The sequence below is a fragment of the Lutra lutra genome, chromosome 5 (assembly GCF_902655055.1).
Source record: "Lutra lutra chromosome 5, mLutLut1.2, whole genome shotgun sequence".
Classification (NCBI taxonomy): Eukaryota; Metazoa; Chordata; class Mammalia; order Carnivora; family Mustelidae; genus Lutra; species Lutra lutra.
In genome coordinates this window covers 103,019,150-103,041,451 of record NC_062282.1, presented here as the reverse complement: position 1 = coordinate 103,041,451, position 22,302 = coordinate 103,019,150, and the positions used below count along the sequence as shown (strand labels likewise).

The window sequence follows — 22,302 nt, the reverse complement described above, 5'->3', positions numbered from 1 at the left end:
ATATCTTTTTAAAAAGGTAAAAAAATTTTAAAAAGCAGAGCCTCTTGCATTTCCCACAAGTGCTGATCTTGGTGAAATCTAGTGAAAGAAAACATTCATATACTTTGTCACTCTGCTTTTATTCTTTGGGATTATTCTTCAGAATAGGTAGGTAGTATCTCATATTTGACTATCCTAAACCATTTGTTGATAAATTGTTTATGTAAAAATATATAATAGGGAATGACTTTCCCTTTCACAAAGAATTCTTGATTTACTTTTAAGTAACAAGTTCTATACTAGCCTTATCTTTGTTTGACTCATCTCACTCATTAAGTTAGATAGGGAGGGCTTTTAATCTTGGTTGTTAGGACCCTCATAACAAAAGTGAAGTATGTGAGAAATGATGATAAATAGTCTCTAATTCCAACATGCACATGTGATAAAAGAGTAACCTTTTCTATTTTTTGCTTTTTAAAAGGAGATGCCAGTTCTTCTGGCTTTTTCACCCATCCCTCTATCCCCCACCCTTCCACCATGTATAGGGGCAGAGGGTGGGAATTATGTATATACATATATAGACCTATAGGTATGCATATATATGTACATATTTCCACCCATATGTTGAAGGCCAACAGTGTGCCTTACAACTGATTATCTGATTATCTGTACTAGTACGTACTAGTCTCCTTCTACTTAGAGAGTTGAATTTTAGTCGTGTTAAAACCCATACCAGTGTTTTACATAAAGTAGTAATGACCTGTATACAACCACTGGGACCTTGGTTAGTTGCTTAACCCTTTCTGAACCTGTTTCCTCATCAGTGAAGTGGAGATAATAATGCCTGTATCTCAGAGCAGCATGTATTAGGAGAGCTCATCTTTACAACACTTTTATTACAGGAACATAGTAAGCACTTAGTAAATGTTGATATGATGCAGATGATAATACCTTCAATTCACACTGGAACTGGATATATGAAGCATCCTTGATTGGGACAGAGGTCATTTTGGGGAAGGGAGGGTAGGAGGCATCTCATGCTTGTCAGTCCTGAATCAGTGACAGGACTAAAATTACAGTATTAATTTCAGCCTAAGCGCAGTTTAAAAGTACACTGAGAGGTCATTTCTCTGCATTTTTCTCCACCTCTGTGAGTAATTGACATGTCACCCTCCATTAGAACTCCTTACATTTGGGTTATCCATCCTCCAGCCTGACCACAATACCTTTCCTTCTTCTACAGGGTCATCGCCAGTGTCGTCACCGAGGAAACCCTCACACCCTGTCATGGATTTTTTCAGCTCTAACCTCTTAGGTGACTCTTCCTCACCAGCATCTATTTCTAGTCATGCAGACGTCCATGAAATCATTGTGAGCGATTTTCTTACTTCAGATGAAAACCTTCAGAAGATGGAAAATGTACTGGATCTTTGGAGTTCAGGGCTTAAGGTATTACACTTGTTCAGTTAGAGTTGTTTAATATGTAGGATAACAGTTCTGCTCATGATCCCACTACTCACTGTCTTCTTTGAATCAAAAGATTTTGTGAAAAGAACTAAAAACTAAAGAGTTTCCTGAGAAGATCAGTCCAGTGTTTTAAATCTGTATTTCTCAGTCTTTAATATCCATACGGCTCATTGTGTTAAGCAGCAGCTTGTCGTTCAGCAGGTCTTCACCAGGGCCCTGAGAATATGCATTTCTGACAAGCTCCCAGGTGATTCTGTGAGTTCAGGACCCATACTTTGAATAGCATACTTTTTAGTAGAAAGACCTACTATGGGTTTCCACTGGATTTCTCAGATGTTTTTAAAGACTCAGCCTATGTGTGACAGAGACACCTAGTGAACCCTGACCATATCATAGCTGTGATGAAGGGAAAAGTCTCCTTTTGTAGGAAACACAAGATCATATTTTAGCAACGTGTATTCATTTTATAGCTGCTTTGAGCAACCATGGTGTGTAACTTCCAAGACTATAAAATCTGATTATTTTAGTGATATTATTGGCCTCTAAATAAAACAAAGTATTACAGAAATGGCTTTTCTTTTCTTTCTTTTTTTTTTTTTTTTTTGCTATTTAATATATAAAGCAGAAAATGACAGTTTTTCTAAAACATAGTTTGAGACAACTGATTTCACATTCACAGTGAAATTATGGTCATGAGAGTTCTATGGCATTTATATTTCTCTACTACTTAAAACTATATATTTTAGAAATAATCTTTCAGTATAGTTGTTACCATTTTTCCCCTGTGGAACAGGTTTCATCCTTCTAATCATGGTGCAAATCCAGTGGAGTAGCCACTGCCAGTCATTTAATTTGTTCTAGGTTCAGATAATCATATTGTTACCTAGTTTTTTTGATAACATAATTATTTGGTATTTTTACTTATGCCAGTCAGTAGGGTGAAAAGCGGTCAGATTCAGCAGTTTGTTGTAAGATGTCCTTTGTGATAAATGATTTCGGGGAAGAAAGCATCAGTCCCATGGTTTCCACTATCCACTTCTATCTAAGTAACTTCCCAGTCCTATGGCTGAGCCTTGGCCATACGCCTACATTTCTGCTTTCCCTGGGCCATCTTAATGTGGACATTGAAGTCCTTGAATAAACAAAGTATCTGTTTACTAGTGAAGGAGACCTGAAGTTTTTTTTTTTTAAAGAACAACAAGGTTTCATACAAAATAACTTAAAATAGGAAAAAAATTCATTTCCCTAGTATGGCGAATGTGAACTGAGAACAACAGTCACGGCTGTTGAACTTGAAGACATTTTCATTAGGGATTTTTATAAACAGCTCTTACGTTGATTGCTTGTTCTGATTATCTTTAATGTTTCTTAATTTTGGTGTAATTTTAAGAAGTAATGTTAAACAAACTGCTTAATTGCTGGTGTATTTATTTTTCAGACAAACATCATATCTGAACTAAGCAAATGGAGACTTAATTTTATTGACTGGCACCGAATGGAAATGAAAAAAGAGAAAGAAAAACATGCAGCACACTTAAAACAACTGTGCAACCAGATCAACAGCTTGAAGGAGCTGCAAAAAGCCTATGAAGTTTCCATCGGGAGAAAAGATGAGGTCTTCACTTTTACATTTCTTTTTAAGTGAGATGCAATAAAGATCTTGCTAGGTAATAAATGCCAGGAACGGATTATTTAGGTCATACAAGATACAAAGGGAAGATTGTTTCAGAAGCTGGAAAAAACAAAAACAGATGCATAGAGGGGCGCCTGGGTGGCTCAGTGCCTTAAAGCCTCTGCCTTCAGCTCAGGTCATGATCCCAGGGTCCTGGGATCGAGCCCTGCATCCGGCTCTTTGCTTGACGGGGAGCCTGCTTCCCTCTCTGCCTGCCTCTCTGCCTAGTTGTGATCTCTGTCTGTCAAATAAATAAAATCTTTTAAAAAAAACAAAAAACAAAAAAACCCCAGATGCATAGAAATAAGATACATTCATCCTCTTAAACATGCCAGGGTCATGTCATTTAATCTTTGTCACCACCATAAGAGTGCTTAAAGTTTTAAAAGTGCATGCTAAATATTGGGACACTTAATTGTTTTCCCCAGTCTTTTTCTTCCTAACTGTTCTTAAGAGAATATCATGGAACCAGCATTACCCCCATGTTAAACTATGTTTTTAGGGGCCATTTTAAGTATATCACATTTTATTTGTGATATGTCTTTATTCATTAATAAAAATTTTTTTCTATTATTACAGACACAGAGAGCACTTTTTTTTTTTTTTTAAAGAGAGAGCACAAGTGCCCAAAGGGTGGGTGAGTCAGAGGGAGAGGGAGAGAGAGAAAGAGAATCTCAAGCAGGTTCCACGCCCAGAGAGGAGCCCAACACTGGGCTCAATGTCACCACCCCGAGATCATGACTTGTCCTGAAATCAAGAATCAGATGCTTAACAGACTGAGCCACCCAGACACCCCACACAGAGAATACTTTGTACTTCACTTTCTTTTAGGCTCTTAAGAACAAAAGAGTAAGGTTCCAGTCTTTACTAATTTTGTACCTCACGACAGCACCTTCAACAGCAGAATGGGCAATATATCCACTGTTTTTCCCACCCTTCCCCCGCCATGGTGGTTTTCAGAGACAATGCCTCAGCTATTTGTCTGCAGATGCAGCATTTACTGTTTTAATGAACTAGATAAAGATTATATATTTTTAAAAATATATATTTATTTTGGTGTTCAGGAATTATATAAAATCAAACATTTAATTTACTTTTTTGAAACAATAGATACTAACATCAATCATTTTCTCTATTGCCCTCAAAACTCTTTCCTAAGGTTTTAAAATATTTAAGTTTAAAGATTTTATTTATTTATTTGAGAGAGAGTGCATGAGCAGGCAGGAGGGGCAGAGGGAGAAGCAGGCTCCCTGCCACAGGGCTCAATCCTAGGACCCTGAGATCATGACCTGAGGAAGGCAGACACTTAACTGATTGACCCACCCAGGCGCCCCAAAATATTTTAAATATATATTTTTAAATTTCAAAGTATCACACACAAAAGAGTGTACATGGGTCCAGTTTGAAAATGAATAAGATAGACAGCTATGCACCATTATAGAGCTCAAGAAATGGAATATTACTAATGTCTTAGCATGTATACCCTTTTCCACTTTTGAAAATTATTTGAAGAAGAGCCAGAATAAATGTCTTTCAGTAAATATGCCCAATTTACTAAATCTTGCTTTAATGTGGCCAATTTAAAAAATATATTTCGGCTTCTCAGTTCTTTGTAAGAGAGAATATCGTTTTAAAATTTAAAAGTCTTCATAGGTTTAAAAAAAAAAAGAACAGGAAAAACTGAAGAAGAACATTATAGTATAACTGTTGTTTGCTTTTTTGAGTTTGTTGAATCTAGAAAATCCTTAGCAACTTCTAATCCAAAGTACCAAAAGTATTTAGGGACCAGAAAGATGTTTAAAACCCTGGTCGCTACCCTCAAGTCTAGTGAACAGGGACTTTGTGTATATGTAGCAAAATATTCAAATATGTAGTTGTCTTTCTTGAATTAAATGCCAGTGACTATATTAATTTTCATATATGTAAACTTTTTTTATGATTGCCAAGATACACATAATGAAGATTTTTCTTTCTTTTCTTTTGTTCATTTTCATTCATTGATATGTAGTGCATTCATGTGGTCAAGGTTTTTGGCCTTTTTACAGATAATAAAGAGGTTAACTGGATGAATATACAAGTGATGCATAAGTATTCTCTTGAGCATTTTTTGATAAATGAGAAAATCACTTTACAAATTACTATTATTGTAACAACACAATAATTGAGTTAATTGCTATTTACAGGTGATTTCTAGCTTGTCTCATGCCATAGGGAAGCAAAAGGAAAGGATAGAGTTGATGAGAACATTCTTCCACTGGCGAATTGGCCATGTTAAATGCAGACAGGATGTAAGTATAAAAACAAAATGATAACTGACAGATATTAGACTTCTGAAACTCAAAAGGGTTTAGGATCACATTTTAGAGTTATTGTTAAAGCTAAAGAAAGATTTATTTTCTAATCAAAATGAATTTATAATTTAATGTCGCTCTTATTTCAAAGAATTTTAGTATAGGTTGGGGAAAACACCTCTTTTATATAGATCAATTGATCTTTCATTTCCCACTTTGTAGTAAGTTAGTAAGGATCTTACCTGACTAATAGATGCCCATGTCATGGAATCCCTTTAACAAATTTATTTTATTTTTATTTTTTAAAGATTTTATTTATTTATTTGACAGAGATAGATCACAAGTAGGCAGAGAGGCAGGCAGAGAGAGAGAGAGGGAAGCAGGCTCCCTGCTGAGCAGAGAGCCCGATGCGGGGCTCGATCCCAGGAAACCCGAGATCATGACCTGAGCCGAAGGCAGCGGCCCAACCCACTGAGCCACCCAGGCGCCCCCCTTTAACAAATTTAATGTCAGATGTGATTATGAGGAGAAAGAATTTATAATCTTTAACATATCATATTGTTTCTCCTTCAGAAATGCCTGAATATATCTTCTTCATAAAGAGGCAGTACTGTATCAATATATTATAAAATTGTGTGAATGTTTATTGTGTAGACTTGCCTTAGAGATGAGAATCAAAGAAAATTGTGTCTATATAACTTCTTAAAAATTCTTTAGTTTGTTTATAATTTAAACTTGAACATCTTTATTTTAATAAGAGCTGAATCAGGATAGCAGAGTAAATATAAACCAAGAATAGTAAGTTACAATATCAGAAGTGGAAATGTATGAGAATTTATGTATATCCCACAAGAAGACAGTATAGAGACTCAAGAGTATAGGGGATGGATGGATGTGTGTGTGTGTGTGTGTGTTTGTTTTATTTGATGTTCATGTGAGCCATGGAATGATCTCTGTGCATTTACTTCTAAGAAATTAATACTTAAGGAAAAGGCTACTCTATCATGGAACAGGATTTCTCTTTAAAGGATACTTTCTTATGCTTTCATTGTTTTTTATTAATCCTGGTAGATTAATTCTACACTAACCTACACATATTGAAACGAGCTATTTAAATGAGAATGTCATATTTTAAAAGTTATTTATCAAGTGAAATGATGAGAATATATTATGTTTAAATGTTAGTTGAAATACTTGAGGCTACCATCAGTTTTTGAATAGCTTTTCAAATTTAAGAAAATTGAAACTGAACTACTTCAAAAGAATTTCAATCCATTGATAAAAGAAGACTGGCATATGCTTCTATCTGGATCTATTTGGCACTCTATTTGATGGCAAAGTGTGTGAATTAAATTAGCCTTGCTTATGGCGGTGGCCACCAGGTGGAAGAGGAAGCAGTGGCATGTAAAGCCACAGGCCCCACCTTCTCGGCCTTGCAGCCACTCTGTCCTTCGCCTAGACCTGCTTTCAGCTGAAAGGTGATACAGACTCACAATGCCAATGTCAAGTTACTCGTTTCTTTTCTTTTTTTTTTTTTTTTTCCTCCTAACTTGATGGGTGACATACAGCAGTGATCTAAGGATAAGAGCTTAGGTTCTGAAATGAGGTGAGGCTGGCTTTTCCCTTTCTATTTGTGTGACCTGGGCAGGTTACTTAACCTCTCTCTAAGCCTGTTCTCCTGTCTGCAAATGAGAATAATATGATTATACAGGATTAGATGATAATGTATATACACTGCTTACCTCAGGGTTTCATTATGTTTTTTAATATCACTGCCAATATATTTACCAGTTACTGTGTTTTTGAGGTTGTATATTACTTTCATTTAGGCCTATGAAGGTAAACTAGCTGACCAGTACTTCCAGAGAACTTTACTGAAGAAAGTCTGGAAAGGCTGGAGATCCATAGTACAGAAACAGTGGAAAGATGTGGTAGAACGAGCTTGTCAAGCAAGAGCAGAAGAAGTTTGTGTCCAGATTTCCAATGATTATGAAACCAGAGTCGCTGTGGTAAACTTTTTTTTATACTTTCAATTTCTTTTAATAAAAATTAAAAAGATAAAATACTGTTTATAGTTAGGCAGAGTAACCCATTTCTCCAGTTCCATTTAATGCCATGTAGATTCAAATGAGACTTCCTGGCAGAGAACACTAGTTAAGACTAACTTAACTCTGACCTCCAAACTTTAGTTGGCTCTCTTAAATGTACACTTCCCTTGGAAATCACCTTTAGACCCTTACATTTCTAAGAAAGCATGCTTTCTTATGCTTCCTTACTTGGCCTTTATTGAGCCAAAAATAAAGACCCAAAACAAAAATGTTTATCCTTATGTTAATGTAAGTAAATTATGTTCTGATAAGCAGTTGCATATACATTGAAGTCATTTTCCCACTGACTTTTATTAACAAAATAAACATTGTTTCCAAGGGAAAATATTTGAGACCCAAAATTAAATAAAAACCATGGTGAAGAATGCAGAGGACCTCTTGAAATCAAATATTAAAACCCTTTTTTCATCATTATAGGACTAAGTTCTTAACGTTAAAAATAATATTCATTATATAAATAGTTTGCTGCAATTCAAGATGACTTGCAAAAAGAAAAACGCAGTCCCTTGAGATTTGGCCTATGGGATTGTACCTAATGTCACTTTGCCCTGTAAATTCTATAGATAATGTTTAATTAAAAAGAAAGAATGAAAGAAAAATTCTCTTAATAGTGCATTTAGGTATTTTTTTTCTGAAGAGATGAGAGTCTGTGGCTTTTCATGTATTTTGCTTAATAGTCTGCATAAAAGTTTTATGGTAAGAAATGACATATCTATCGGTATAATTAAAACACATCAACAGCCTTTGGTGGGACCAGCATGAAATTCCCCTTGTTTGAAACTTGATTTTATGGTTAGGAATGAAAATGGTTTATTGATAGAGACAGTAAGAGGTAAAAATGCACCTTTTAAAATAGAGATACGTGGTGGAAGAGGTAAAGTGTTTTTAGTATTTTACATAAGAATAACTTCAGAGCTTGACAATAGGGCCACACTAACAGTGCCAGCAAGGACTCCTGCCACCACTCCAGCCCCAGCCCCAACCCCAGCCCATCCCTGGCTTCAGCACCAGCACTGGCTCAGCTCCGGCTGTTGTGCAGCCCCTTAGTCCTCTTCCCTTCTCCCCACTGCAGCCACGTGGTCCAGCCACGCCAGGTCATTTTGGCCTCCATTGTGAAGAGCGACAATGCAGTAGAAGCACAGCCTGAGTTTTCGGGACCCTGTTGAGAACTGTTGACAAGCATTCAACGAAAGGCACTAACAGCTTCTTTTCAGTACCTCCCAATGAATCAAAAGATGAAGTAGTTGTTGACGTGAAATTCATTAAGAACGTGTATGAATTACACAAGAAAGTCTCTCCAAATGAGCTCATCCTGGGCTGGTACCCAGCAGGCCGTGACATTACAGAGCACCCTGTGCTGTTAAGTACTATGGCAGGGAAGTCCCCATTCCCATTCACCTCACTGTGGGCACCAGCCTCTCTGAGCAGCAAGGCCTAGGTCAGCACTTTAATGGGTGTCCCTGGGAGTACCATGAGGGTAATGTTCACACCTCTGACAGTGAAATAGGCATACTATGACACTGAACACATTCGAGTCGACCTGATCATGAAGACCCGTTTGAGCCCCAACCAGATGTTCAGACTCTCGAGCAATCTGCAGCAAGCCTGAGGGGCATCGGTTCACATCTGGGATGCGCTGATAGTGTTGCAGTACACAGAGGATGTGCTGTCTGGAAGGGTGTCAGCTGACAATACCACGGTCCATTTCTTGAGGAGTCTGGGTCACCAAGTACCCAAGATAATTCCCAGTGACTTTGAGACCATGTTCAACAGCCACTTAGCCAATCTCAGAGAGTCACAGATTGCCCTCACTGAGAAACTAATAAACCTGTGAATGGGCTCAGGCAGCACTCCGGCCAGTCTAGGCCACCCTAGGACTCAGAATGGAGTGAAGTAGAATGGTTTCCTTGCAGTTTGAGTCACACTGAGTCAGTCAACTCCTTGTGATTGTAAATAAACATAGCCTGCTTTTTGTAAAAAAAATAAAAATAAAAATAACTTCACAGTGTAAGTCTGTGTTTTGACTGATATCCTTCCTTGTGTCTCAATCATCTTCTTCTTTTCAAAAATTCCCCTTATTTAGTTATCTGGAGCTTTGGAAAATGCAAAAGCTGAGATTCAAAGAATGCAGCAAGAAAAAGAGCACTTTGAAGATTCCATGAAGAAAGCTTTCATGAGGGGTGTGTGTGCATTAAATCTCGAAGCCATGACTATATTTCAAAACAGAGGTGATACAGGTTAGTTATTTTGTATAAAGTTCTCTGCCTACTTTCAAAAAGGATATGAGGAGATTTCAGTGATTGATGTGGTCTGTAGTACTGATTTTCTGCAATGACTATGTCTTGTCCAGGTACTGGTATTTTTAACTTGGTGGTGTCATACCCAGTTTTAAATCTGCCTTGAAAATTCACTCAGTTTTGGTTATTTATGGTATCTTAGATCTGATCAAGTAAACTGTCAACTCTTAAGTGTTTTGGCTTAGTGTTAAAATGATGTTTTGAATACAAAACAGTATTTTAAGGCTCTTTTAACTAATAACTGCAATGCCTTCAAGTACAAAATTTTTATTTATTTTTTTAAGTAGCCAAATTCCTTGGACCATTTTGTTTATTAAATATTTATCTAGTCATGGTTTCCCATTTTAAAAATTCTCGTTTTCAGTTTAAGAGAGAACCCAACTAAAACTAATTTTCAACAAATATAAATATAGGCCTATCTACAACAGTCAAGTAAAATAGTTTTATTTCAAGAAAAGAGAAGTCCCTGTATTAGCTGGAATCTGTGTGGTTTATGTGGGTGTTTCTCCAGCAGGGCTTAGAATAGCACATGACTAGAGTCTTTGCCACTAATTTGCACCGAGGCCTATTTTCCTTAGTGAGTTTTAGTATTCTGCTCTGAGCAAAGAAGATAATATAAATCTTCCCTACCTGCTTCACAGAGGGTTCTTTTGGAAATGCAGTGAAATATAATTGGAAGCTCTTTAAAAGACAAAACATACTTTGACATGTAAGATGATAGCAATGATAAAATTATCACTATGTTAATTCACATCAACCTGTTTTATGTAAATATGTGAACAGTTTTTTGCAGTATATCCTCATATTAAATCATATTTGAGATTCACAGTTTATCAATGACACAGTTTCATTTAGAACATCATTAACATTCCAATCCAGTGAATAACTTTAATGTGGTTGTCATACCTTTATTTTAAAACATCTTCAAACATTTATTATTTAAATTGCATGTGGTGTGGATACTAGCAAGTTAAGGCCAATAATTTTTTTCTGAAGCAGTGAGAAATCCTAGAATCTCAGGGCAGAATAGTTTATCTTGCTAATACCCAAAGGAGTACTTGATTTCTTCAATAAATGGTCTTTTAATTGAGTGTCAACAGTGAAAACAAACTCACCACCACCAGTTGTAATTATTAGCAAGTTATATGTATTAAATTGAAGAATTTAATTATCTACTTCTAACAGATCCTAGATTTCACAAGTGACAAATTATACTTCCTACATTCAATTATAAGAGACCTGTTTCTCATAACCTACATAAGAAGATTATGAATTAACTGGGACAGAGTGTTCTACCACCTTAATAACTTTACTGTCTTAAATTTTTAAATTCAGATACAGCTTTGTCTCCTACAGGCAAATATCCAGAACTGGATTTGGAGAAAAAGTATTCTGATAATTACACAACATGATTTGTTTTGCCCCTGTTGCTTTTAAATCTCCTTTTATCTGCAGTTAATGCCAAGTCCTGGGATCTTAATTGTTCTGAGTGGCTGTCATCACAATGGGGGATAAAAATGACAGGAAAGTAAGACACATTAGCAGTAGTGTTGGTAAAGCTACCAAAAGCAAAAGTTCAGTGTTAACTAATGCAAGGTTTGCTCTGTGATTCGTAATTTTGTGGCATTTCATTAAGAGCTTTAAAAAAATTTTAATTCTAACAAGATAAAATTACTTCTGGCCCTTTTTCCTTTAAAACAACTGTTTTTTTAAAAGCAGTTTTTAATAATGATGTATCTATCTTGTCACAGCAGAACAAATACTTGGTTTTTTGTATGTCCTGATTTTCTGCTGTCCATGATCTGCAGTGCATCTCAGTAGTATCCTAAATCTTAAATCTAAATCCTAAATCCTGAATCTCAAATCTGTGTAGTATCCTAAATCTTAAAGATTGGAAATTAGAAGTTTTATGGAGAAGGCAAATGTGACAATAAAAATGGCCTTTAAATGGTACCTGCCAAATATTAAAGTAATTTTAGGAAAGTAGAAAAATGCTTTACAGATGAAAAAACTTATCCCAGTTAAAAGGAGAACAGTTATTAATCTTAAATTACAGTGATTGCCAAAAGGGAACTGCATAAATCAGCCCACATTAGCAAGAGTTAGTCAGCTACCTCTATTCCAGGGAATCCCATCATGAGAACTCACCTTTGTACTTGTTCCACATCTGATTAAGTCTGCCACCCACCTAAAAAGACACAGTCAGAATCACTTGCTATCAAAAGCATGTTAAAACTCTGTTTTGCTTTTAAAGTAAAAAGCAGTACTTTATTTTGAATTAGTCCCTCTCATCAAAGGATTTCAAAAGATCTATGAATTATAATTCTCATTCAGCTTTGCTAATGAGGTACTGTTACTCTGTTTTATATAAAGATAGCCTAAGAGAAGGACTTACAGAAGCCCAAATTTCAAATACAAAGAGGATAACATCAAAAACCATTTAAACGTAGGGCCATAGAACACCCTATATTCAGACATTCTGAAGCATCTCAGTGACTGAATTTCCAAACCCTCACCCTGGTGTTGGGTGCTACATAGATACAGTCTTATACAGTCTTAATACTTATACAGTGCTTATAATACTGGGGGGGTGGTGTGGGATCTAAAATATGAAGAAACGCTTTGGTTTAGCTTCTGGAAGCCAGTGTTGCTCCTTTGATCCAAGGGTAAGGTTCATTTTTGAGAGAAGGTTACTATATAGGGTGCCACTAACATTAGTTAAGTGTGCAAATATACCTAATCCATGAGTTTATTTAATCAACTTGCAAGAACTGATTTCTTTTACAAAGTTAAAAGTAAAAATTTTAGTGTTACTGATTTTTAGTGTTATTTACTGATTTATTATTGTTTGCTGAAAAATCAAGTTTAAAATATATTGATTTTGTTTGGATAGGAACAACAGATGGAAATGAGAGGGTATAGTGATATCAGAAAAAAATTCTACTGATCTAAATACCAGGCAGTTGTATGAAATGGTTCAGAATGAATCCTTAGACTCAGTGTGACCATATTATTATAATGGCTGTTTTGGGAATACATTTACTCAGCTGACATCCTAGCTGAGTACATACTTATTTTTATCTTTTACATAAGAGCAAATCTTTATTAGTTTTCACATATTGAAGGAAATGGTCTTTAGTCTTTAGTGGTTAATGCTAACATTAACCAGTTAATAATGCTAAACATTATATGCAATACATGACAGATTCCTACATTTTCTTTAGAACCAAATTTCAGCTATTATGTATTTTCATTGTTGGGGGCATAAAAGGAATCTTAATCTGGAAGACTGTTAATGGAATTACTTTGCAATTTGTAGGGATGGACTTCACAAATAAAAAAGAAGAGTATGGCCCTGGCATTCAAGGCAAAGAACATTCTTCTCAGTCAGATTCTCTGGCCCCTCAGATGCCCTCAGTGGTTGCACTGCCACCATCCCCGCCAGCAGCAGCCATGGGAGCGGCCAGCGCCTCTGCTTTTACCTCCGCTGCCTCCATCACTTCTGCTGGGGCCACTTCTGCTTCCTCTGCTCACCTTCCGGTTTCTGCAACTCTTGGCTCCGGGTCTACAGCTGCTGCTGCACCAGAAGAAATGGTCAGTACGGTTAATACAGGTGCCCGTGTGGGGAAAAGGGCTCAAAACTTGCATGTATATTGGAGATTTTTCAGTTAGGACATACTTTCCCATGGAGGAAAATTCTATATGGTATTTAGGCCCAGCCATAGAAAATAGTTAATATATGAAGTAGCTAAAACAATTTTAAATGAAAATAATGGCTGAGAGTTCTATTACAGTAGTGAGAATTAAAAACTTCTTCATTTCACATTTTTCAAGAATTAGTCAGGAAAAATAGATTTGAGAAAGAGTTGATGACAGACTTTATTTTGAAGGGAACTCTTATGGATATGTATTTTCAAGAGCTTAGAAGATTAACGGCTCTTTTGAATATTTTGTATTTAACTACAGCTTTCCCTTTCCCTGAATGTAGCTATATCATTAATACTATTCTGTAGTTACTCCATCTTGATTTGAGTAGGTTTGTGTTTGTAATTCACAGTTGGAATAAAGATGGGAGTAGTTTTTCCTAGTCACTGGGCTTCTTTCAAAAGAGAAATGCATAGAGCATAGAACTGTTGAATGGGAGTATTTGTGTGAGAACTTGCCTGAAGGGGAATTAATCAAGCTAATTAATATGGAAGAGTTACAAAGCATGTCAAGGTTCTGATTCCTGAGGGTCCCCTTGTTAAACCTGTATTCTTTATAAACAGCAGTTCTCAAAAGTGAAGGGAGTAGAGATACGATCCAAACTTATCAGACTCACTTCTGCTGGGCTTTTTAAAAAACAATGTATCTCCTAGGCACGAAGGCATGTCTAGTTTTAGAAAGCTCCTGAGATGATTCTGATTTGCTTGTGTTCCTCTCCTCCCTGACCCCAAGCACTTACCTGAGAAGAAAGAAGATGGCAGAATAGGTTTGATGTCCCAAAGCTCTCCTGGCAGACCATCAGAAGCTGCCATTGCCCTGGACAGCTCTCTGTAGCTAAGGAAGGCATTGAGTCAGCCAGACAAATGTCCATCTGGAGTATTCCAGCTGACATGAATTTCTGCCTTTTGGAAGCTACTAACTTTAGGGGGAAAATACGTTGAGATCTGCTATTCATCACATTTGCTCTTGATTCAAAGAGGTTAAAAAATATAGCTGTTAAGAGAAATTTGAATGTGTGAGGGAGTTTTGACTTAGAAATAAGACACTGAAATTCAACTCTGACATATGTTCAGCTGTGTTTATTTTTCATGATTACACATTTTCAAGTGTGATTCTATACAGATGATTTCATTTAAGTAAATACAGTGAGTGTTTATTTAAATTTCTGGTTTGTCATTCATGTTGCATATTCAGATAATACACAGACGTAAATTTTTCAAAAATTCCCTTCAAGTATGTCTACACCATTTGTACATCTGCATATATGTATAAACCTGAACATGCACAGGAAGAAAATGAATGAGTATGTTTACCATCCTATTTGTTACTTTTTGAAATAATTTGATATAATTTTGAAGTCTTTGAAACCTGAAAAACACAATATTGTGGAGACAGCCCTTTCAATTACATCCTCCTCTATTAATAGATACACATTCAATTTTGTTCACATAAATACAGCCTTTAGGGTTAGGGGGAGAGGAAAATCAGAAGTAAATCACTCTAAGTATAATGCTACTTTTCTTCCTTCCTTATATAATTACAGTCCTCAGATTCAGGTTTACCTCAGATTTGTCTCATTTTTAAAAAACCATAATAACAAAAAAAAAGGAACAAGGACATTAGTTGGCTAGATTACCTAATGTGAAACTGTCATTGTTGGGACTAGGAACGGAGAGATTTGTGAGGTAGGCCTGGTTATCTATCTTTTCATTTTAATCACAGAGGCTTCCTAGGAACTATTCAAAACTTTTTCCAGTCTTAGTATTTTCAGTAGCTGAAAGGAGCTGTTTACAGAGAATAAACTGCAAAGCCTGGGAAACAAATAACTGGAGAAAGGAGGATTACCATCCTAGTGAAATAACACTTCCCTCTGCAAAATTTTTAATTTCTCCAGACATCCTCAGTATGTTAAATAAAATGCCACAATTTCATGGTGGAAAGCACTCTTCAGAAATAGATTAGGCAGTTATACAAGCAAATATGTTGCAGTTCACAAGGCTGGACAATGGGTGACAGACACTTTATTCTTTTTCTAACTCCCAGTTGGAAAGTTGAGAGGTTTCAGTTGGATTTTTAAACTCTTTAGTAATACTGAGGCCCCCTCTTAACTTTCCTCTTCATCTGAATGTAAAGTAAGAGGGTATCATTAGGCACCCAGCACTGGTTTCCTCATTTTATAAATAGAAACTGGGGTTTAGAGAGAGGGAGGGGTAACTTGCCTGTGGATATAAGCAGTAACAGAACTGGAATTCAGACTTTTGACAGTTTGATCACAGAACCCTGTTTCTTTTTTTCTTTCTTTCTTTCTTTTTTTTTTTTTTTAAGATTTTATTTACTTATTTGACAGACAGAGGTCACAAGTAGGCAGAGAGGCAGGCAGAGAGAGAGGGGGAAGCAGGCTCCCCGCTGAGCAGAGAGCCCGATTCGGGGCTCAATCCCAGGACCCTGGGATCATGACCTGAGCCAAAGGCAGAGGCTTAACCCACTGAGCCACCCAGGTGCCCCTAGGACCTTGTTTCTTAACCAATAATTGAGTTTGTCTCCATGTCAATTATTAAGATAAAATAATGAGTTTTAAAAATATGTCATTTTCCTTTTCTTTCTTAATCCTTTTGATTTTGTTGCTTTTGTTGATATGGCATAAAATGCTAGAATTTACATTTTTAAAGTCAATTAAGCTGATAAATTTAATGTGATTCAACATGACTGGGACCAGTAAGTGGTCATTTAAGTGGTCATTTTAGTTAAAAAGTCAGTTTAAAAAAAAAGTTAAAGCAGGAAATTTTTAAAAATTATATATACATATCTTACACATCATTTTATGTTCAAACATGAGTGTGAGTATTTGCTAGTGTAGCTGAACTGAGTATGGGTTCACAGATTGTAATTAAGCCATCTCTTTTAAATAAGCTACACTAAGTGGATTATTTTTTCTATAATTTCCAATTTCACTTTTTGTAAGTAAAGCAAGAACCTAACAGAACTTGCAATGCAATCTGATTATAGAACAAACTATTTGAAAACAAAAAGCAGACTTGGTAAACATGCAAGTCAATTAAGACAACTATTTCAAAAAAGTGATAGAGGTTTCTTTTTAGTCCTTATTGTTCTTTACTAGAATATGTATTTTTCATCTTACTGAAGGCATTTTATTTTATTTTTTTTAAGATTTTATTTGAGAGAGTGAGAGAGAGAGAAAGAGAGAGAGTGAGCACGAGCCAGGGGGAGGGGCAAAGGGAGAGGGAGAAGCAGGTTCCCCACTGAGCAGGGAGCCTAAGTACTATGTATGCACTAGGCACTATGTGTGGCTCAATCCCAGGACCCTGAGATCATGACCTGAGCCAAAGGCAAGTGCTTAACCAACTGAGCCACTCAGGCACCCCCTACCAAAGGCATTTGAAAGCAATTCTCAGCTAGTTGGATGAAGGTTATCAAAACCCATGGACATTTTCCTAGCTACTCTAGTTTTTCTCATGCCACATGTTTCCCTGTCAAAATTTACCTAGTTTTTCTTTCATTCTTTCATCCTCCAAGTAAGAACACCGTTAGAGTTGGGCGTGTTTATACCCCTCAAATGTGACTGGGCAGCAATATGGTTATCAGCTTAATTGTACTTCAGTTTTAAATTTTTTCATAAAAATATTCTTACCTGCAATCAGTTTTACATTTGTATATGGTTTTTAAAACTCTTCAGCAGTTCATAAAGTCGTTTTTGTACTTTAATAAGAAATAGGATAAGGTTTTCCTAAGGTCAAAAGTAAAAGTACACAAAAACATATTTGTAAATATTTTAAGATCAGAGTTTCAGTTTCTTAAATTCATAAGACCCATAAAAATTTAAATAGTCGGGGCACCTGGGTGGCTCAGTGGGTTAAGCCTCTGCCTTTGGCTCAGGTCATGATCTCAGGATCCTGGGATCAAGTTCCGCATCGGGCTCCCTGCTCAGCAGGGAGCCTGCTTCCCCCTCTCCCTCTGCTGCTCCCCCCACTTGTGCTCTCTCTCCTTCTCTCACTCTGTCAAATAAATAAATTCTTTAAAAAAAAAAAAAATTTAAATAGCCAAATAGTTTCTACAAGTATATATGAGAAGCAGTTGTCTAAATATCTCTCCCTAAATTCTTTTAGTTGTTTCTCCTATTTACCCTTTTTTCCCTAAATTATATGCTCATATCATTCCACATGCATCAGTTTCAGACATTATCTGTTGACTTCCTATTATGGATGGAAGAACTTGGCCTTTTCATACCACCTTATTCCTTCCCTTCCCCTCCCTCATCCACTGTATGTATGTATGTATGTATTTGAGAGAGAGAGTGCAAGCAGAGGGAGGGGCAGTGGGAAAAGGAGATAGAGAATCTTAAGCAGAGAATCTTAAGCAGGCTCCACGCTCAGCACAAAGCCCAACATAGGGCTCGATCTCTCACAACCCTGAGATCATAACCTGAGCCAAAATCAAGAGTCGGATGCTGAACCTACTGAGTCACCCAGGCGCTCCTCCACTTATATATTTAGATACAAATATTCCAACTTTGCATTAAGTTAAAGTTTATGATGACGATGTAAATATGGCTAAGCTACAAATGTACATTATGCCTATATTTCCTTTCTAGTACAGTTTTTTGTTCCTGGAATTGATCCCTTCATTTTTGTCTTTACTTGGTTTTCTCTGCAACTCTAAGTAAGTCTCAAATCCAAACTCTCCAAGGATTTACAAAACCTCACTGAGTGCTGTTTTCCCAGGGTCTTCCTGACATATCAATATTCTGTCATTTTAATTTTCCCAGACATTTCTCATGGAACGCACGTCATCCTCTTTCAGTATACAGTTGTAACCATCTGTAGCTAGATGCAGATATGTAAAGAACTTCAATGAATGAAACCTCAGATAGACGAGATAATGAGGAAAGATCACTAATAATGCTTTTGGAAAAACTATGGTTAGAGGGAAAATTAATTTAGGTTCATAATTCACACTGAAATTTCACATGTTTTAATAAGTTAAACCAAATAAGTAAATGTTAGAAGAGTATAAGTACCCCAGCTGTCCAAGGGAAGCTGCTTGATTCAATTATGGAAGAAATTAATGATAAAATTAGCTATAATTTTTAAAATTTATGTGCATTAAAAAATAAAACAGGTAAGTGAAATAGGGAAAATACTATAAGTACCTATATCAGGAGCAGTTAAACGTTTTTGAGAGCAATACCCATTCCTGGCAAGTAATTAAAGAACATGGATAGTTGAGAAAATGAACTGCAAATATGAAAAATTAATAAGGAACCACAAATTAAATATATATGTTATTCCTGATAGAAATATCTTTCTGGAGTATCATCCAGCAGTAAGTAACAAAAGCTGTATAAGCTGACATTACCTTTTGATATGATCATCTCATTTTTGCAAAATACTCTATAGAAAAAACTCAAAAGGGGAATCCCCATTTACAAAAATTTTGTTTCCTTTTATAGTGGGAAAATAACTGAGTTAGATAAACCTTCGTTTGTCAGTTATTAAAACCTCTCATTAAAAGTTATAACATGGGGCGCCTGGGTGGCTCAGTGGGTTAAGCCTCTGCCTTCGGCTCAAGTCATGATCTCAGAGTCCTGGGATCGAGTCCCACATCGGGCACTCTCCCCGGCAGCAAGCCTGCTTCCCCTTTCTCTCTGCCTACTTGTGCTCTCTCTCTCTCTCTCTCTCTTTGTCAAATAAATAAATAAATAAATTTTAAAAAATTTTAAAAATCTGTTTAAAAAAAAAGTTATAACAGGTCTCTGTATTCGTGAGGAAAAGTATATTAACAAAGCAATAAGAAAAAACACAAAAGCATATGTCTAATGAGAGGCATATGCATAAAGTTAATTATACATAAGGATCAAAAGCATTCATAAAATAGAATAATGGTTGCCAAGGGTTAAGGGTGGATGAGGAAGGGAAATGGATATGATCCTAAAAGTTCACAAGAGGGAAACTGTGGTGCTAGAATAGTTTTGTGTCTTGATTACGGTGATAGTTACAGGAATCAAACGTGATAAAAATGACATGGATCTATAATACCAAGGCATTTTTACCCATGTCAGCTTTCTGGCTTTGACATCATAATTATACTATACTTATAAGATGTAATCCTTGCAGGGAACCAGGTAAGGAATATACAGGACTTCTCTATACTATCTTTGCAACTTCCTATGAATCTGTATTTCAGAATGAAGAGTTTATTAAAAGTTTATAAAATCCTATAAAATGGTTGGTACACCCAATTAATGGGGCGTTTTAGGGTGCTTGGTTCTATATTTTGCTTTTTGTCTGATTGCTTTATTTTTTCCATGTTAAAGTTGGTTAACACACAATTATTTTTTAAGTGCCTGTGTATTTCCCTCACAAGTTACAGAAGCAAAAGTACTATATATTTTGCTATGGATTTTTCTACCAGCTGGATATTTCTTTGTTTTTTTAGTATGTGCCCAGAGTTGTGACATCTGCACAACAGAAAGCTGGAAGAACAATTACAGCTCGGATCACAGGGAGATGTGATTTTGCCTCAAAAAACAGAGTTAGTAGCAGCTTAGCTATAATGGGAGTTTCTCCTCCCATGAGCTCAGTTGTTGTGGAAAAACATCATCCAGTCACAGTGGTGAGTACATATTTGATGACCTTTGTCAAAAAATCTTTTTCCTTAGAGTTTATAGACCAATAAGCACTTAAGCTACATGTTGAGGAAAAGATGAAAATTCATGATGACTCTTACTTATTCTACCCTTTATTGTGGTACTTTATATACTTATAATTCTCAAACCTGCTCTAAATCTACCTACCTTTCCTCTTTTAAAAAAATTAATTTCAGAAATGTTGTTTCTTCTCAACAGTGTAAAAATTAGCAACACAAAAAGTTATCCACTATGTTGGTGACCAAAAGAGACAAATGATTTCTCATTAATTTAAAAAGAGAGACAAAAGCAGTTTCCTCATTACCTACTGTTTCTGTAACAGGTATTTGATTACAAGAAACACTTCCCTATTTCTATAGTCTTTAATTTTTTGCTCTTTTTTTAAGTCTTCTTCCCCTTTTTTCTATATAACTGTCAGCATACTTGTAGTTTCAAAAAAAATTTAAGGGTTTGCAGTAAATTCACGCGATAGAAAAGAAAACGCTTGGAATTTAAGCAAAAATAAAAAAGCTTGAGTTAGTGCCTCAGTTTTGCTACTTACTGCCTTTGTGATCATATACAAATCAAGTAAAATATTTGAGCTTCCATTTCCTCTTGTGTAAAATGGAAGTGTTAAGAATACTTAGCTCCTAGAGTTATTATCTGGATTCAGGAGTAAATGAGATAATGTGAAAATTGAATGAGATACACTTAAAAAAATAAAGGCACTTTATAAATTGTAAAACCATAAGCAGATTTAACTTAATAAAAATTACTAGAGAAAGGTACATGGGATACCTCTGTATTATTTCTTAAACTGCATATGAATCAACAGTTGCCTCAAAAAGTTTTAATTTTTGAAAGTTACAAGATCACATCCTTAAAGACCAACAAGAATTGACTTTAAAAGAAAATGCCCCCTTTATAAATTTTCAATATTAGACAACATTCCTGTCTACATACTATGTCAAAATATTAGCAAAAATATATGTGAAATAAGTTTACATCCTTTTCTTTCTGGCACTAGATGGTTGCTAGATGATTAAGAGGAGCTGGAGTGTTTAAATTTAGCCTCAGGTAAAGAATGACCACAGTGAAGTGGAGACTGAGGCACCAAGTCCAGATGGGAGGATATGGAGGGTGGAGGAGTGTCAGCCTTCAGAGATTGTAGACTCTGAAAGTCCTTAAGTGACTTCTCAATATATGTTTAAGTATGTGAGATTAGTTATCAGAAATAAGAACAATCTATTTTTGTCTGCACATATGTGTACAGAGAGGAAGAGGGACTATCCATTTCTAAGATAAAGAAGACATAAAGAGACCACATATATGCTTACTTTTAATTTAGGCAGCCTTTTGTTTTTGTACTAATGATAGGAATTCTTATTCTACGAAAACAAACAAACATAGAAATAAAAGACTTAAAACCCGTTTCTTAGATTCACCTCTCTAGCTGTCCTTTGCTGATTCAATATGTATAGTACTTCTCCAGTTAATTAGTTATGAACGAGACAGCCATAAACTGCTTGCATGATTACCTAATTAGGATTGTTTTAACAGACACTATGGCAGTCCTCTGTACTACTTTTCATTTTATCCCCAAAATCAAGACCTGTAACTATCAGAAACAATTATTACTAATAAACCAGTAGTCAGATTTCTGACACTTTAGCCCCATCTGCTGGCTAATTGCTTGTCCCTAAAGCTACTTGATTCTCTGCCCTATTTTTGTAGATCATGAAACCAGCCACTGGTAAGGTGAATCTGTTTCTACATTTCCTCTTGCCCATCCTTCCCAAGGAGAAATAGCTCTTTTAACGGGGTCGGATTAGGTGGTTAGCAACTAAATTTTCATACTAGTTATGGAAACTGGAAGAATCTCCCCCATCTGTAATGGTTATCCAGTTATTTATGTACAATGAAACATTTTTATAAAATACCTCTTAAAACAGGAAATCATTTTTCCATTTCCTTAAAGAGGAACTCTTAAAGCAGTACCTGTCATGAAGACCTTTGTAGTAAGTTTTTTAAGTAAAGGGTTTTTAAAATACATAGTGAATGTTTTGATCAAGTACATATAATCTTGCTTCAGATATTTTAAGGATGACTTTTCTAAGGGGAAGACTGTACTACGAATGTA

General features: G+C 35.9%; 1 protein-coding gene across 13 annotated transcripts in view; it reads left to right on the top strand.

The window, feature by feature from the left end:
- The window catches only part of POC5 (POC5 centriolar protein), a 38,810-nt gene that overhangs the window by 15,286 nt on the left and 1,222 nt on the right, over positions 1–22,302 (top strand). For 12 of the 13 annotated variants that reach the window (XM_047730253.1, XM_047730248.1, XM_047730245.1 and 9 more), the window contains 7 exons: positions 1,223–1,428; positions 2,885–3,061; positions 5,302–5,406; positions 7,239–7,418; positions 9,601–9,754; positions 13,134–13,408; positions 19,973–20,149. In XM_047730253.1, coding sequence (XP_047586209.1) covers positions 1,223–1,428; positions 2,885–3,061; positions 5,302–5,406; positions 7,239–7,418; positions 9,601–9,754; positions 13,134–13,408; positions 19,973–20,149 — 1,274 coding nt within the window. The remainder of the gene's footprint in view (positions 1–1,222; positions 1,429–2,884; positions 3,062–5,301; positions 5,407–7,238; positions 7,419–9,600; positions 9,755–13,133; positions 13,409–19,972; positions 20,150–22,302) is intronic. The other variant, XM_047730246.1, reaches the window with a different exon arrangement.